The sequence below is a fragment of the Mizuhopecten yessoensis genome, unplaced genomic scaffold (assembly GCF_002113885.1).
Source record: "Mizuhopecten yessoensis strain PY_sf001 unplaced genomic scaffold, ASM211388v2 scaffold9409, whole genome shotgun sequence".
NCBI lineage: Eukaryota > Metazoa > Mollusca > Bivalvia > Pectinida > Pectinidae > Mizuhopecten > Mizuhopecten yessoensis.
The window spans coordinates 593193-612179 of NW_018408033.1; the positions used below are offsets into that span (position 1 = coordinate 593193).

General features: G+C 36.0%; 1 protein-coding gene across 1 annotated transcript; it reads left to right on the plus strand.

Moving 5' to 3' along the window:
• Positions 1-16628, plus strand: LOC110458034 (SCO-spondin-like). Its single transcript, XM_021509577.1, has 15 exons — positions 1-26; positions 1929-1985; positions 2888-4158; positions 4820-4919; positions 7097-7147; positions 7426-7620; positions 9038-9208; positions 9864-10034; positions 10848-11018; positions 11462-11653; positions 11837-12007; positions 12321-12491; positions 13512-13708; positions 14706-14871; positions 15478-16628. Exons 1-15 carry the CDS (start codon positions 23-25, stop codon positions 15555-15557), a joined length of 3168 nt encoding a protein of 1055 aa, XP_021365252.1. The 5' UTR covers positions 1-22; the 3' UTR covers positions 15558-16628.
• The last annotated feature ends 2359 nt before the right edge of the window (positions 16629-18987 follow it).

Genomic DNA, 18987 nt, shown 5'->3' on the forward strand with positions numbered 1-18987 from the left:
GGACCATTAACCTGCTGCCATCATGAGTTCGTATAATACTTATTATCAATGTTTTTTCATATTTAATGTTTCATTTTCATTTATGCTCTTATGAATGAACAAGTATAGAAAATGTATTTATAATACATGTATTCTGGAAACGATATTGTTTTTGCAGTCTTTTTCCTATATAAAGAAAAATACTTTTAATGTATTTATTGACGGAAAATCATTTTATGTGCAATATTTATTTCTAGAATGATAGAACCAGTACTATACGCACATTTATTCCGACAATGTGCGCAAGATATGTGTAGGATTAACAGGTCTAAAATGGTCAGTTCGTAATATAAAGATACATGAATTAAGTTGAAATATTAACGTTAAAACTCAATTTTGTTTCTTTAAAACATATTTTTTGCGGATGATTTTTCCATTGTTCAACTAGTTTGTACTCAAATTGTTTTTGTATGTTTATTTGTCCGAATGTCAATGGCATTTTCATAATAAATTCCTCAAACTATCCTCATACATTTAACTTGTTTATATTGAAATTACCCGCCGTTCGAATACAACGTTATTGAATTCCGCGTCTTAGTGCCCTCCGAATTTACTGTATAGCATAAATGAATCTTTTGTATGCTACATCAGTCGCGGGATTTCCGAGAAAAAACACCTTAAAATTTAATTGAAAATTAACAGATTATTCTTTCAAGTAATACAATCATTTCAACCTTACATAATTCTCCTCTAAGGTACAACAGTTAACATCATATCATTTTTTGAAAATGCATATATATAAGGAAATTACGCAGATGAAGATTTTCGTAGAATTTCTTGATACCAAACAGGCCGTCTAGTAATAGGACAACATTCCGGAAACGTTAAAAAAAGAGAAGCCAAATATACGTTGAATGAATTGATAATTGTATTCAAAATTGAAAAATAACATGCATCCTGAAACTCCCAGTGTTTTGCTTGTTTTAAGAACAAAGCAAACCAAATGACAAGTTAGAATGTTTGAATGCGTTGTATGTACTATTGTGTTATTGAATCATACTTGAAACAAACATTGATTGTTGCTTAGAAGTTGAGAGTGATATCTCACATCATTGATGTTCCTGATATTGGTAATCTATACATATATGGAACATAACACATAGACCCAGAGTTATTAGTCATACCTCGTTACCAAATTGCATTGCTTTTAACATACATGTATAGCAACGGTTTAATTATCTTCAAGTTAAAACAGTATGTCTGATATGCCTATTTTCTGCAAATAGGATCAAAAATAAAAATGCATTTTTTTTAAAACCGGTCGTCACTAGACAAGGAAAATAAACAACTCAACATCCGGTTCTCCCGTTAACAAAGAGATAACGGTGAGAATCTTCATTTTTTATACTACTATATAAGGACGAAACATGGGTATGGTGCAAAGAAATTGATTCAGTTTTGGCATAATGTATTTACTAATAAATCTAATAGATGCAATTACATGTGTGGATCTAAAGTTCACCTTAAATTATTCAATTACTGATCATAAGCGACAAAAAAGAATAAATATTTAAAAAAAACAACCGAAAGACAAAGTTCACATTCGTTTACCTCATACAGGATTTGATTAAACACATTTGGTAGTGATACTCTAAAAAGAATATATTATCTCTGCAATCATTTGATAAAAATGCAATTAGAATTTATAGAAAACACGAAAACGAAAAACAAAAACAATCAGTTAATTGACATCAGCCTTACCGTTAAGGTTTGGCTGCGATATTTACGAAATACAAAATTTTAGACCTACCTAAAGTGTATACTGGAGGAAGCTACTTATTTTAAGTTCGATTTGATTTATGTTTGTAATTATATTGATCTTTTTATGAAGTTTTAATATCCATTGAAATAGTATGAATCACTATTCACTAGAATTTGATTGGTTACAGAAAGTGTGGCTGTAGTGCTGTTGGCCCTGGCCTGTTTAAAGGCCCCCGGTATCGAAGGTAAGTCTAACATCACGTTCCAACCTTTTATCGATAGTTTCTGTGGTTACAAATGTGATAGTCGGTTTTTGATGAAACACGCTCAACTATAACCCTTTAGTATTCGCTACAAATCACTTAAACTTCAATTCAATATATTCTGCTCCCTTTGTGACAGAATCACAAAATCGGTCATTAAATTGCGTTTACGAAATTACAAAAATAATTATATATCGGTTAGGTTTTCTTGCATACTAGACCGAGATATCCACATTTCTGGCAGTGCTGGAAAATTCTATCCGACCAACGGGTCTGGATCGCCTACACGCTTAGATTGACGGGGGAACTTTAGTGACCTTTCGGGGTCATGCTATTGTTCGTGACGTCATTTTATGAGTCTTGGGGACAATCAGGGTCGAAGACGTCATAAGCAAATTGCCATCCAGGATTAATATGAAAATGAGAAATGTGCGGACAGTTTACAACTTCACTAGAAGAGCAGCTGTTTTTCACGGGTTTTAGGTAAAAGCAGAAAATAGAATCAATTCCTGATGTTAGGTATGGATAAGGTAATTTAAACTCTCGGGATCAAAAATTGAGCAATATTGTATCCCTTGGGTTTGAATCACCTTATCCATACCTCACATCAGGGATGGACTCTAATAATACATAATTTCACATATTAGTCGATAAATCTTCTAACTAAATCAAACAAGATATATTCTTTTTAAGTAATAAGTGAGTATACCACACCTTTTAATGTGCTCGTTGAAGAAATGAGGCGCGCGCTTGATAAACAATTAGTCATCAAATAGAACTAGACAGCCAATGACAGCAGAAATCAGATTGGAAGCAGATATAACTCCACCGGTAGATTTAAATTTATTTTCTGAATATGAATTACTTCTCTTCTGTCACACTAGGGGCTCCGGATAATCGAGGTACAGAGTTCATCATCGGCTTTATGCAGAATATTGCTGCGAGCTACGATGTCGAGCTTTTTGTCACGACAATGAGAACAACAACAGTAAATGTAAAAGTAACCGCTCCTAGATACAGCGCCGCAGGTATCAACGAGGCCTTCACTGTAACAGCAGGAACTGTTAAACAACTGTTCTTTGACCCTAGCATCCGTCTGTATAGCAACGAGATGAGTTCTAAGGCTGTCCTGGTAACTGCTGACGATGAAGTGGTTATCTACGGTGTAAACAAGGAGACATACTCATGCGATGCCTTCCTTGGACTACCGACAGATGTTATGGGAACCGAGTACTACGCCGTGACGTACTATCCGCCGTCCAGACAGTGCGAGCTTTTAATTGTTGGTGTGAACGATAGTACTACCGTCAATATCAAAGTAGGGGAGGCCATTGGTAGTCGGTACATCACTTGGGGAGGACAAAACTACTATAAAGGAAACACGCTCACTGTCACTATGAACAGATTTGATACATTCCAACTTGTCACTTACGGAGACCTCACAGGAACATACATTGAATCATCTAAGCCGGTATCCGCCTTTAGTGGAAATATGAAAACAAATATTGGCAGCGGAGGCAGTTCTGATCATTTAGTTGAACATCTGACAAATGTTGATACATGGGGTAAGCGATTTGTTACTGTTCCTGTTCCAAAGAGATCAGTCGGAGACTACTTTAAGTTTATTGCTAGCGAAAGTAACACCAGGGTTACAATAAGTGGCGGATATTCCACCTCATTCACCCTTACAAAAGAAGGGAACATGGTACAGAAGTCAATCTCTTCCAATGCACATTGTCTTGTTGTGTCGGACAAACCAATCCTTGTAGTACAGTTCTGTCTCAGCCAGCAGTCTTCAAATGAAGAATCTGATCCTATGATGATGATCATTCCACCAGTGGAACAGTTTGGAGCCGATTATACATTTGCCACACCAAAGTACTCTCTTGGATCTTATAGCAACTACTTCATGTTTATCATCAAGGAATCTGATAAGTCTGGACTCCGAGTCGATGGCAATGCCTTTCCATCCAATACTGTATATAACAGAATCAGCGGTACAGACTATGTAGGTGGTTACATCAGCGTGTCCGAGGGGTCCCACTCTGTACGTCACACATCTCCCATCTCCGTCTTCGGTGGGTACCTGTACGGTCAAGCCAGATACGAGACGTACGGCTTTACTACAGGAATGCGTATGGCTGGCATCAATACTGTAAGTATCAAACCAACAGTTTCAAATTAGTTAATAAAACAAATCTCTGTCATTTTGTTCCTGTACTAATGTGAACATATCCATGAGGAATGCCGAAGCGGTGATAAGTTCGAAAGAGCATTATGCTGGTTATTGGTATGTAATACCAGTGTGATAAAAATTCTACTTAACCAGAAACACTGATTCCATTAAATACGGTTATTGATGGAGAGCCACTGTTTCGGTGTTTTTTTCACAGGACATATAAATGACAGATAATGTACCATGTCTTATGACATAGTGACGTCGTGTCGTCCCAGTCGGTGATCAATATAAACTTATTTAAATGGACACACTGTATTTTTCCCGGGACTAACTTGTTCTGGTGTAAAAAATTAAATTAAAAAAGCAATTAGCATAATTCAGGCTTAACTGAATGTTTTGTGTCAATAACGAACGCCGTTTGTTGCAGTCGTATATACACATTAAGCCGTTTATCAGTTGTTATAGACTATAATGTTCTTTGCAGATAACAATAATGTCTATATTTGTATATAAACAGCCAATTGCAATTTTGAATAAACATCTGTTTATTTTAACATGACATTTTCTCATTTAAAGCTATCGATAAGAATAAAAAAGTGTGTCTTGTTTAAGAAATATTTCTTACGTTTTCCGAAAGATTTGTGTGCCGACAGCTACTGTGGTTGGTGACGGTGTGGACAATGACTGTGATGGCCTGATCGACGAGGAGTTGTGTACTACAGAAAATCAGGGTAGAGGTATGTATAACTGATTGTAACAGTCTGTAAGATGAGGAGTTGTCTACCACGGAGAAGCATGGTAAAGGTATAAATAACTGATTGTAACAGTCAGTAAGATGAGGGGTTGTCTACCACGGGGAAGCATGGTTAAGGTATGTATAACTGATTGTAACAGTCAGTAAGATGAGGAGGTGTCTACCACGGGGAAGCATGGTTAAGGTATGTATGACTGATTGTAACAGTCTGTAAGATGAGGAGTTGTCTACCACAGGGAAGCATGGTAAAGGTATGTATGACTGATTGTAACAGTCAGTAAGATGAGGAGGTGTCTACCACGGGGAACCATGGTGAAGGTATGTATGAATGATTGTAACAGTCTGCATGATGAGGAGTTTTCTACCACAGGGAAGCATGGTAAAGGTATGTATGACTGATCGTAACAGTCAGTAAGATGAGGAGTTGTCTACCACGGGGAAGCATGGTAAAGGTCTGTATGACTGATTGTTACAGTCTGTAAGATGAGGAGTTGTCTACCACGGGGAAGCATGGTTAAGGTATGTATGACTGATTGTTACAGTCAGTAAGATGAGGGGATGTCTACCACGGGGAAGCATGGTAAATGTATGTATAACTGATTGTAACAGTCAGTAAGATGAGGAGGTGTCTACCACGGTGAACCATGGTGAAGGTATGTATGACTGATTGTAACAGTCTGTAAGATGGAAGGGGGGGTGGGGGGGTGGGGGGGGGTCTTCCATAGAGAACCAGGGTAAAGGTATGAATGACTGATTGTAACAGTCAGTAAGATGAGGGGTTGTCTACCACGGGGAAGCATGGTAAAGGTCTGTATGACTGATTGTTACAGTCTGTAAGATGAGGAGTTGTCTACCACGGGGAAGCATGGTTAAGGTATGTATGACTGATTGTTACAGTCAGTAAGATGAGGGGTTGTCTACCACGGGGAAGCATGGTAAATGTATGTATAACTGATTGTAACAGTCAGTAAGATGAGGGGTTATGTAGTACAGGGATTCAGTGTAAAGGCACGTATTTCAATAAATAAGTAAACAATGTATTTATACAACATAAGTAATGCCGAATTTTATACATCAGCCACGGCAGAGGAACATAATCTGTTCAGAATCAGATGTACCGAGAGGGTATGACTGATTGTAACAGTCAGTAAGATGAGGAGTTGTCTACCACGGGGAAGCATGGTTAAGGTATGTATAACTGATTGTAACAGTCAGTAAGATGAGGAGGTGTCTACCACGGGGAACCATGGTGAAGGTATGTATGACTGATTGTAACAGTCTGTAAGATGAGGAGTTGTCTGCCACGGGGAAGCATGGTTAAGGTATGTATGACTGATTGTAACAGTCTGTAAGATGGAAGGGGGGGTGGGGGGGTGGGGGGGGGTCTTCCATAGAGAACCAGGGTAAAGGTATGAATGACTGATTGTAACAGTCAGTAAGATGAGGGGTTGTCTACCACGGGGAAGTATGGTAAAGGTATGTATGACTGATTGTAACAGTCAGTAAGATGAGGGGTTATGTACTACAGGGATTCAGTGTAAAGGCACGTATTTCAATAAATAAGTAAACAATGGTATTTATACAACACAAGTAATGCCGAATTTTATACATCAGCCACGGCAGAGGAACATAATCTGTTCAGAATCAGATGTACCGAGAGGGGCATGAGACTACCCAGCAGAGACACGATCGAAAGGAAATGTTTGAGGAAGTTTCCTCTGACCATACTATTCTGAAATACGCATTCTTTTGAAAATAGCCACTTAGCTACATTTCACATACCTTTTTGTGTTTTGTCAACTCATAGAAGAGTAAAATGACGAACGCATAATTGCTTTATTCTCTTCTAATATTTTTCTGATATTGAGAACGTGACGAAGATAAAGTAAGCACATCCAAGAATGCAAACATTGTATTGTTTAAGAAATATATGCAGGGCGGCATTCAAATTTTAATACTTACGTGGTCATGAGGTTCTGTCTTCGGTGACTTACATTCTACCTTTATATAAATGGGATACATCCTTGTACTGTAGGAAACAAGTTCACATCCTAGACATATATTGTCGCAGCATTTTAAATGAGTTATTTTATTTGTATTTTGTTTTTGTGAGATATTTTTTCTAAACTTATATATTTATGAAAACACTTGTTTCTGCAGATGACGATGGCGATGGACAGTCGGAAGAAGACTGTGCGACTCCTCCACCGAGTAAGTATTGATGTAAAAAAATGATTATTAATAGCATTATAGAAGAATAATTTATTCCAAATATTGCGATTTACACAAATAACTATTTTAGTAGTACTTTTACAATGATAATAAAATTCGATATATGTTCGCTGTTACTATCATATGTATACTGTTAATCATTAGATAAAATAATGTTCTTCCAATAATGAAATAACCTTTTATCATTTGGAATTTGGTCCTTAGTGCTTGGCTAGTTAGTTACTCTTCTTAAGATACACTCATATATCTCCCTTCAGTTGACGGTAACTGGGGATCGTGGGGATCATACGCCACATGTTCAGTATCCTGCAAGTCGTCAACAGGGGGCACTACAAGCGGAACAACTACCAAAACGAGGTCGTGTAACAACCCGGAACCAAAGTATGATGGAAAGCAATGTGACGGTACTGGAACAGAGTCCAAATCATGCACTCCCACAAACTATTGTCCGGGTAAGACATACAGTGTATTACTTCATAGCCAGAGTTTAGTCCACTAAACTATCAGTCAAGTGTGATAGCTTATTAAATGAGAATATGACTTATTTGCTCATCAAGCTTCAGTGCAGATGATATAGATTTTTAAATAATTTAATTTTGCCCATCTCCCCAATAACATTTTTTTTAGTATATATCGTATATACCTAAAAAGAAAAACAACTGATGACGGAACTACTTTTTACACTTCAGAATGCAAAATTACAACGCAGCTTTTTTTTTAGCGCAATTGTTTAGTTTACGTAAAAATTAGATAAATCTTTAACTGTGCATTTACAACGTGTTTGTCTAGTTTTTAAAATTAAATTATAAATAATGCCCAAGATTTTGTTTTGGTATATACCGTATATACCAAAACAAAATATTGGTCATTCCTTAAATAAGCTTATAATTCTCTTTGTCATGATAATGTAAAAGATAAATGTCTATTGTGCAAAACATGATTTGATTTAGGCAGATAATCCAAACCTCAGAGGAGTTGGCTTAAAGAGTGAGTAGTGTTTTAATGAATCTATCCCATCAAACTATTCATTATTATTTTCTTTAAGTTGAGCTAGAAGTTACTGAACCTATGAGGTGCCGTAATGAGCACAGCATGTAGTACATTACCCTACTGAATAATATTATCACAAGAAATCCTTTAAAAAATTACATTACAAGAAATCCAAAAAAGATTTATTTTTTTAATATATAGCGTTTTCTGTTTTGGACTCGATTAGTCTTATCCTTTAGAAAATTTACATTTAAGTATTGAGCTGCTTTCAGTTGGCATTCATAGCCAATATAAATGCCAACTAGTCAAAGGCAAAATCAATGAAGCATGTTGGAGTTGCCTTTGCCCAGTTGGAATTCATATTGCATATAAATGCCAACTTAAAGCAGTTCAATACATATATTGACCTTTTTTTGAATCTTTTCATCTAATAAAATATCTCTTATTATTATTCATCATTTAGTTCAAATACTGTATGTATCGTGCATGCTTGTTCAATGAATAGAACAGCCATCGCCCGGGGAGGGTCAGTGGTATCCAACTTAACAATTATGACGTCATAATAATGATGACGTTAACAATCGGCCCATGGCATTTATTACCTTAATGAATGCCAACTGAATTTGGTAGGGTTAGATAGTGGCAATACCATACGATGGTAAATATCGCGATATAAATTCTTTAAAGAATTAATCAAGGGCCATATATAATTACCACATAAATAGCTTTATGGATTATAATGACGAACGGATGAAGAAATGAAAGGCGAAATTGAACATTGAATATGAAAATCAATCATTTTAATATTATGATAATCCCTAACTAAACTTTATTATGGTTGATCACTGATCATTATAAATATTTAATCATTGTTACTAGTTGATGGTGGCTACTCCAGCTGGGGAAGTTGGGGTGCGTGTTCCGTAACTTGTGCCAGCGGTAGCCAGACCAGGACCCGCGCATGTGACAACCCAACACCTCAACATGGCGGACAAAGTTGTTCCGGAAGTAGTTCTGTAACGAAGTCTTGCACGAAGAGCGCATGTCCAGGTAATAGATAAAAAACGAATAGAAAATAAAACATGAATAATTTATATATATTGGAAATTCATGATTTTTGCTTTTTTACCATTTCACGATTTGTTAAATCAGAAGTGAGGAATGCAATGAAACGATGCAGTAAAGTATTATGACATATTCTAATTTCTATACCTTATGGCATTAGATTTTATATCAAAACTGCATATATCTACTACAATGTACATTCCAAAAGCAATGGAAGAACAAAAGAAGGAAGAAATGCTCATACACTTTAAGTAATATAACGGCTGTGTTACTGTTTATGAACATTTCGTTAAACTTCCTCTGAATAACTCATTTACATTGTGCGTCACAATTACAAAAGTTAAAGTCTTGAACATTTTATTTAAATTTCTTTGCAAACAGCTTATGTATCATTGGGGTTCGTTTTGATCTCAGTGCAACCAGAAAAAAAAAACAAGTCTTTGAATATATTGATTTACACTAAAAAGTTAGCAGGAACTACATGTAATCAATTAGTCATGATGTTATGAGGTATTTTAAACTCACGAATGTGTTCCATGAAAATACCCCGACAACATCATTTTTGATCTTGTTTCGGTAGTTAGCAACATTCCCTTCTGTTTACCGATAAATGTTTCATGATTTGCATTTTGTGATGTAGTTGATGGTAATTGGGCTAGTTGGGGTTCATGGACGTCCTGTACAAACACCTGTGGCGGTGGAACAAAGACGAGAACGAGGACATGTTCCAACCCGGCAAGGGCTAATGGCGGGGCAGACTGTGCTGGAAGCGGAAGCGACCAAACATCATGTAACACGCAAAGTTGCGCAGGTAATTTAACAAACCAAACTTACAGACAATTATTTTTTCACTAGCATTTTGAAATACCCCTGTGCGTCATGTCAAAATAAGACAAAGGGGATTTTGAAAGAAAATATAGCGGAAGAGGTTCAGATATAAAGGAAGTATTTTGATATTTTTCAATGGTTGGTTTTTGCTTTAAAAAGCACATTTTAAAACATGTTTACACTGTTTTGCCTATTTCAAGAAATAAGATTCTTTCTACAAATTGTCGTTAGCGATTCAGAACGGAAAGACAGAATAAAAATCAAATATATTTGAGAATATAGAGGGTAACAATTCATGATAACCTTCATGTTTTAAAACATTCCTAAAATGATAGCTTTTCTATCTTTCAACACTTGACTGGAACAAACAATTAATAGATAATGTAAAAATATAATTTCTGCAGAACATATTATTGGATAATGATGATAGTCAGTTTTAAGATCGCCATTGCATGAAGCAAACATCGAAAATATGTTTTTGGGAGGCTGTCCTTATCAGTAAGATATATGACCCGTTAAAAATTATATGTATATATAAAGGTCTCATAGGTGATAACGACAGTTTTATCCAATATGGACACTGGATACGAACAAACAAATGTCCGTCGGATGCGTATTACTAAGAGTATTTATCTTAAAACTATGCTATCTGAGTGGTTATATCTTTACTTGGTCAGACACTCATCATGCATATAAAATATACAATGTTATCTGTTATCTTTTTGAATTGTTGGCGAGTTAAAGCCGATGTGGGTCTATTTTCTTCATTGTTTTTATGATGTGTTTACGTTTCTAGTTCACGGCCAATGGTCAAGCTGGGGAAGCTTTGGCACGTGTTCGACCACCTGCGGAGGAGGCTTGAAAAATCGATATCGCACATGTACTAACCCAGCCCCAGCCCACGGTGGAAACAGCTGTCCAAACTCCAACCTAGATAGCGAATCATGCAACACAAATGCCTGTCCAAGTTAGTTTCCCTGTTTATACTTTAAATGTTAATCTTTAGAAAAAATATATATGTCCATATGTCCATTTTTTTGTATTAATAATATTTCCAATATAAACTGATGAATTTGTATATTTTTATCCTATCAAATATCCAACTATTTCAATGCAGTGCAGGATTTTTTGTTTGCTATTATACAGTAACAACAACACACATTTCTGTTTTGTGACAAATTCCGCGACCATATAACAGTTGTATGCTGTTACACGCACGCACACACAACCAGTACCCTACTACCTAAACAAAGTAATACACCCTTACTGTAAGTCATATTAATGATAACGTACATCGGTAAATTCCTGCTCCCTTGTAGTCGATGGTGAATGGTCCAGCTGGGGTAGTTACGGTTCTTGCTCAAAAAACACGTTTACTTCTAATATAACTAAATGATATGAACATTTTAGTTGACGGAGCGTGGGGGTCTTGGAGTAGCTACACATCTTGCTCACTTACTTGTAAGGACTATGGAACGACACAGACCGGAACAAAGAGCAGAACCCGTTCTTGTAATAACCCTAGCCCGCAGTACAATGGCGCCAATTGTCCGGGATCGGCCTCTGACTCTGCATCTTGCACTACCTCAACCTACTGCCCGAGTAAGTAAAAGTACCAAATGTAAACTCGGTGGAATTGATTTTTTTCGTTTTTTATAATAACATACGAAGTTATTTAAAAACATGTACGTGTGCTGATTGTTTTTTACCATTTTAGCCGTTTTTAATTGCCTGACATTAGAAAAAAAACTCTCTTTTGTTTTCTAATATTGTTTTGAATTGTAGTTAATGGTGGATTTACTTCATGGACAACATGGACGACGTGTTCCGTGACGTGTGCTTCCGGTACACAGGAGAGAAGCAGAACCTGTACGAGCCCAACACCCCAGTTTGGTGGAAGTGCCTGTACCGGAGCTGTGGACCAGACAAAAGGATGTACACTTTCTCCCTGTCCAAGTATGTTTGAAATACGTATTTGTAAGACTTTAAAACGTTGCAACATTTCCTCTAGGCTCTATTTGCGTTTTATTCCGTATATAAGCTGTTGCATTTCTATTGGAAATTTCGATATCTTTCAAATATTAACTACGTTGATATCACTCGGTTCCTGCAGATTTCTAGACTTCAACTTTGTTTTCGTTTCTACTATATTGCCTCTGTGAATTATTTAATGCGTGCTTCAATAAGCACGTTACAAATAATGGTAACTCTTCCTGAAAAATAAATTATAATTTCTTACATTAAAACGATTACAACTACTTATTCTTAGTTGACGGCGAGTGGACTTCTTGGGCAAGCTGGGGCACGTGTACCGTTACCTGTGGTGGTGGAACCTCCACCAGGACACGCACGTGTACCAACCCCTCCCCACAGTATGGCGGGGCTAACTGTCCGAGTACAGGCTCGGATACAATGGACTGCAACACACAAGTTTGTATCAGTAAGTATTGTATTTTTTTAAACAATGTTTTTGTATCAATAGGTGTGGTCAGTAATTTATATCGTTTTAGTAGGTCTTATAGATGATGTATTGCTAAATGTTGAGGATGATAATATATGCGGTCAGAGTCAGAATCTTTGTTGTGTGACCCAAAATCTCGTACTGTGACCTACGGAAACAGATGCTTTGGGAGGGTTTCGGCTACGTGGTGGAATAGCTTACCATCTGCTATTAGGAAGTCAAATACCCTGGCCAAGTTCAAGAGGGACATAAAAACTCACCTCTTCACGTCTGCGATTTAGAATCTTTGCAAAGACGTCATGTAAATACCACCCTTTTATTTGTTCAACTATGTGCACATTGCTTGTTAAATGAATGAAAGTGATTGCAAGCCTTTGTTGTTTGTTTTCACAATTATAACTATTACTATTATCCATATGTTGTAAAGCGCCTTAGAGTAATTTTACAAATTATATAGGGCGCTATATAAATGTTGTATATTATTATATTATTATTATTATTATATACTATGTATCGGTTAGAGCTGTTGATGATATTATGTATCGATAGGTGGGGTCGATATGTTTTATGTATTAATAAGTGTTGTAGCTTATCTATATTATGGATCGGTTAGTGTTGAGGAGGAGGATATATACTATTTATCGGTTAGAGCTGTTTCACATATTATGTATCGATAGGTGGGGTCGACGATATGTTTTCTGTATCGTTAAGTGTTGAGGAGGATGATATATATTATGTATCGGTTAGAGTTGTTGATGATATAATATACGGGCTTATAATATATCGATAGGTGCGGTCGATACGTTTTATGTATTTTCGGAAACATTAGTTGTTGCTGACAATATATTTTTGCTTCATCGATACATGGTGCTTATGATATATATTCTGAACAGGGATGCTTGTAAAGTTTACAGTTCTTTTTTCATTAATATATCGTTATTCGCTACAAACGCATGGAATCACTACTAATTTTCATTCCTGATATCTTTGCATTAACAGTCGATGGAGCATGGGGACAATGGAACAGCTGGAGTCAGTGTACCGTAACCTGTGGAGGCGGTAAACAGGCACGCACGAGGGTTTGTGACGATCCGATGCCTGCAAACGGTGGTCTTGCCTGTTCTGGTGACTCTGCTGTGTTAGGCGATTGTAACCCAATATCATGTCCAGCTGCGATGGCTGGTGTCTACCAACAGGTAAGTGTCATATAGATATAATGAACATTCAATAGAACATGATATTTTATTCCTTCACAGACCGCAAAATAGTGGTAATATTGTTGGTATTACCATTGAAACTTTTCGTCATATGCAAACGTAACATACTTACATGTACAATGTAGTTGGATTTCACGTTTTCAAAATTGTGACGTCAAAATTATGGTTATTGCTTTGACTTGAAAACCAATATTGTAATCGTTTTGCATTTTTTTTTTAATAATTATCATCAGGATATGTTGAATATCGCATCTTTGATTGATTTTGTTTATAATGGTTGATACGAGTCCTCATCACTCAGACAATATGTTCAATATGCATAGTCGACGTCATGGATTAACAGATGTCCGTACGAATCTTCCCCGCAAGTAACAATTCTATTGCGTGTGATATCATATTTATAACTTGCTAATTAAAAACAAAACGCCACAACACTTAGCTGTATGTTATTCCACCTCTTAAGCAGCACCTAATCGATATAATCATATTGGAAGGTTTTCTATAAGATATGATAAATCAAGAATATATGTCACCTCCTTTACCGCCAATCAATTTCACTGTCCCTTTCTCTTGTTTTCCGTTAGAATTGCATGACACTTTTCCCTCAATTTATCGCCCAACCCCTTTAAAAAGCTGAAAATGTTCTGGACAAATGGTGGCAGCATAACTACATGTAGGTTTTACTCCATTTCATACGGCTGACATCTTTTTTTTGCTAGTACGTTTATTAGAACATAATGCAGGTTAACATAATGCAGGTTAAAACTGAAGAAAAATGACGAACGAATATTATTCAACAGGAAACCATTTCACTAGTACCCCTATCTCACTGGATAAAACCATAACAACAAGAAATCTTGTTTTAATGTGATTAAAGATATACCAAGTTAAACGTAATCTAAGGAAACTGTCTCATAAACATTTGCTAACAAGTGCAACAGTATGTGAAAGTTTACATTGTGTTTGTTTTTGGCAGCTGTGCCCGACCGGCTGGTTTACCTGTGAGTCGGGAGGAATGAAGTGTATTAAAAGGGACTTCCAGTGTGACTGCTGGAACGATTGTGACGACGGAAGTGACGAAACAGCCGGCTATGCCGGATGTAGCGGAGCATTGATAGCATCCTGTGAAAGTGGCGCCGAAGGTACTTGAATTTACTATATAAACATATTATGTGTATGTACAAAAAGATTTCTTGAGTGATTTAAATTGAAAAACTAATTGAAAAACATATTGTGATCACCTTAATATTATTGAATATGTTAATGTCTATGAAAGCATTTAGTATTGCCAATGTTTTTGACCATTTGAATCTGTTTGAAATTGAATTGCAACTGAGTTTGCAGTGAATTATGAAACCCACTTAATAGCTAAATAAATCAATTTATGAATATGACACCAATGCACTTCTTAGGGTAATGGAAAGTTGTTTTAAATGTAACACTAAATCATTTATCAATGTACATGAATAAGGACGGTCACAACACTTAAAGCTAGGAGGAATCATTGCATATTTTGTGAAGCTATTTCACAATTATCATTATTAGATCAGGAATTAGTTTTTGCAGAAAACATAAAATCAAGCATGAGTCTCGTCGCGACTTATCACGAAACATAATCCCTCGCAAAAGGTTGTTTCATGCTGTGTTGTGCAAATAGAATACGTGAAGATTTGTGTCTGTTTATTCAACCAAAAATGTACAACTATAGAGGTTAGTCAGTGATTTATTTATCCTTTGAATGTTTACAGGTCTTGCGAAGACAGGAACTTTGACGATACTGCTTTGCGTCCTGACGTCACTCGTGATCCTGTTCCATCGGAACTTGTAGTCCTACAATTGCCTTTGTAGTCCTGAGCATTACATAGTTCTCAAATACGTTATATTGTTCACTCAAACAAATATGTTTCCCTCAGAATAACAATAAATATTTTAGTTAGTTTTGGAAATGATGTTGCATTATAATTCTGCTAGAACGAAAGTATCAACATATTCATAATTACTTTTTTATATTTGCCGAAACTAAATATACCATTGAAAAAGTGACTTTAAGTGATATTAAAAGAATGGCCAAAACATTTTGTTATGTTCACGTCCAATATTTCTAAATTGAACTGCATTCATTTTGCAATTTTTCAATCGGCGCACTCCATATTTTTGATAATGTCATTTTTCGGCCAATAAAACATGGACGTACAAAAATGACAGTCAGTAATTGCCATCGGTTTTACACTAAACAATGCTTGTGAGAAGCAAAATTTCATTATTGTAAATATAATGTCACATCATAATATTGTATCTTGGATTTGTGTAGGTTTGAAATGCGTGACTGTATTCCCTACGTGCCAAATTTCTTCGATAATATCTCACGAATTTGTATTTCATTGAATATTTCAATTGTTTTATTGCCCAATTCATTGATATAATTACTTTCCATTGTCGTAGCATGACTAGTGTTGTTTCAAAATCTCGTAATGAAGACGTAGTTTTCCCATCAACACAACTGGTGTAATGATGACGTGGCATGTCCTTCAACACAAATGGTATTACATATCTCGTAATGAGGACGTGAAATGTCTTCAACGAAACTGGTGTTTGTAAATCTTGTAATGAGAACGTGTTGTGTCCTTCAACACAACTGGTATTAAGAGATCTCGTAATGAGGACGTGTATCCTTCAACATTACTTGTATTAAGAAATCTGGTAATGAGGATGTGTATTGTCCTTAAACACAGCTGGTGAGGGATGTAAAAGCTGAAGATAAAATGTACATATTTTTAATTATGAGTTTTCTAATTATGATATTTACATTCATTAGTGTACCATGATATTTGTAAGTATTTTCTGATGTTTCAAATCGTTGTATAGTGTGTGTTATAAAATAAAAGGAGTTTTTGCCACATGTGGGAATTATATTCTTTGTGTGATAACTAACATTTTCAATGACTATTGCCATACTACATACTAAGGACGTGTGGAAGGCGAAATTATCACTGGGCGAATATTCATATTTACAATGAAGGGCGAATATTTGACTGGGCGAAAGTTTCCCGGTATACGGTATATGCAACTTGGCAATAAAACAGCGTAATCTGTGACGTCAGGTTAACACATACATATACAAATGTATGTGTGGTATTGCTTTTGTTATAGAACTACAATTGTTCTTCACAAACATATTTTCTGTAAAACACTACTGATCCTTACCAACTACAGCAACCAAAAACAACAGGCCCAAAAGGCCTGAATCGCTCACCTGGTGTTAATCTCATACTTGTTATCTTAAAAGTGGACTAAAATACAGCTACAGGCAGAATATGATTGTTTGATTCATAATAACCTATTAACAATTTTATACATATGACGCCTGTGACCTTGAATGTCGATCAAGGGCATTAGGTCGAACAGAGTTTAAAGTCGTCCAACCCAGCATGCTTTTGGCTAAATATCATTACCCTGGACCTTTTGGTTAAATAGAAAAGGTCATTTAAATATTTAAACATATAATGACCCCTGTGACCTTGAATATAAGTCAAGGTCATTCAATTGAACAAACAGTGTAGCCTTTTATCCCAGCATGCTACTGACCATAGGACTTTCGGTTATTGAGAAGGAGTTGTTTAAAGGTTTTAGACATATTTGATCCCTGTGACCTTGAATATAACTCAAGGTCATTCATTTTAACAAACTTGGTAGCCCTTCATGCCAGCAAATGACTGGCCAAAAACATTTTTCTAGGCTACGTGGTTATTCAGAAGAAGATGTTTAAAGGTTTTAAACATATTTGACTTCGGTGACCTTGAATATATGTGAAGTTAATTTATTTGAATTAACTTGGTAGCCCTTCATCACAGCATGCTACTGGCCAAATACTATCATCCTATGCCCTTTTGTTATTTAGAAGAAGTTGTTTAAAGGTTTTAACATATTTGACCATTGTGACCTTGAATATTTGTTAAAGTCATTCATTTGAACAAACTTGGTAGCCGTTCATCACAGCATGCTACTGGCCAAATAGCATAATCATAACCCTTTTGGTTATTGAGAAGAAGTTGTTTAAAGGTTTTAAACATATTTGATCCCCGTGACCTTGAATTTGAGTAAAGGTCATTCATTTGAATAAACTTGATAGCTCTTCATCGCAGTATGCTACTGGCCAAATAGCATCACCGTGTGCATTTTGGTTATTCAGAAAAAGTTGTTTAAAGTTTTTAACATATTTGATCCCTGTGAACTTGAAAGTAGGTGAACGTCATTCACTTGAACAAACTTGGTAGCCCTTCAACATAGCATGCTACTGGCCAAATATCGTCACCCTAGGCCTCTGGGTTATTCAGAATAAGATGTTTAATATAATAAGATGACGACGGACGCCGCACCATGGCATAAGCTAAAAACGATGACCAAGGAAAAATGACGTCACGATACCAATGCTTGGAATCCATACTTGTTTCAATTCGTCGAGTCGGAGATCATAACCGATGATTCCTGCCAAAAGGGGAATCCTGACTACGTTGGATAATATAACTTCTTGTATCTACAGAACGTGGTACTGCATGTCACCGAAACTACATGTATTACTATAGCAAGAGTGACTGTGTATGTAATAAAACGTATCAAGATCAATGTGAAAGTTACAATTTCGATTATAGTTCAAGTTAAATGGAACGTCACGCTTCCACCATTGGTAAACTACCCCATTTGATACACGATAAGAACATGGTTTAAATGGAATTAATTTTGTGCATTTTTCTCTGATTGTGTAACAACAGGAACATGTATCAGCATTTCCACCAGGTAGTTTTACGTTAAGAGCACACAATGACTTCAAAATAAACATGTAAGAAAACCGGAAAAAAACGACATACGTCGAATGTTTGGAGGATTGTGAAGGGGTTAATGCTAAGTATGTTTAATTGTTGATTTCTGATCCATATAACTGGATAATATAAAAGTGTATATGCACAATTAAGGTTCAGCATTTAGAAAAGCAATATATTTTGTTGCAATCGGCACATCAACTAGTAGAAATAAAAACATGTTTCATAGCCTGTGATATTGTGTACCTATTTTGGCAACTATCATGGCCGAAAAACGGACGAAATCTCTCGAAGAGTTTAGCGTTCTACTTTTAAGCAAACTACTTAAATTGAAACTTTTCTATAAAAATTAACCACCATGGGCTGTATTTGTCAAGAATCAATAAGCATTCCTGACACAAGATGATTGGTATTTTTAAATATCACTGAAAAACTGTCATA

Excerpts from the sequence above, each read along its gene's own strand:
- LOC110458034 (XM_021509577.1), top strand. Across the intron at positions 7,148-7,425 it reads CTGTGCGACTCCTCCACCGA|TTGACGGTAACTGGGGATCG; the intron begins GTAAGTATTGAT and ends ATCTCCCTTCAG. Across the intron at positions 9,209-9,863 it reads CACGAAGAGCGCATGTCCAG|TTGATGGTAATTGGGCTAGT; the intron begins GTAATAGATAAA and ends TTTGTGATGTAG.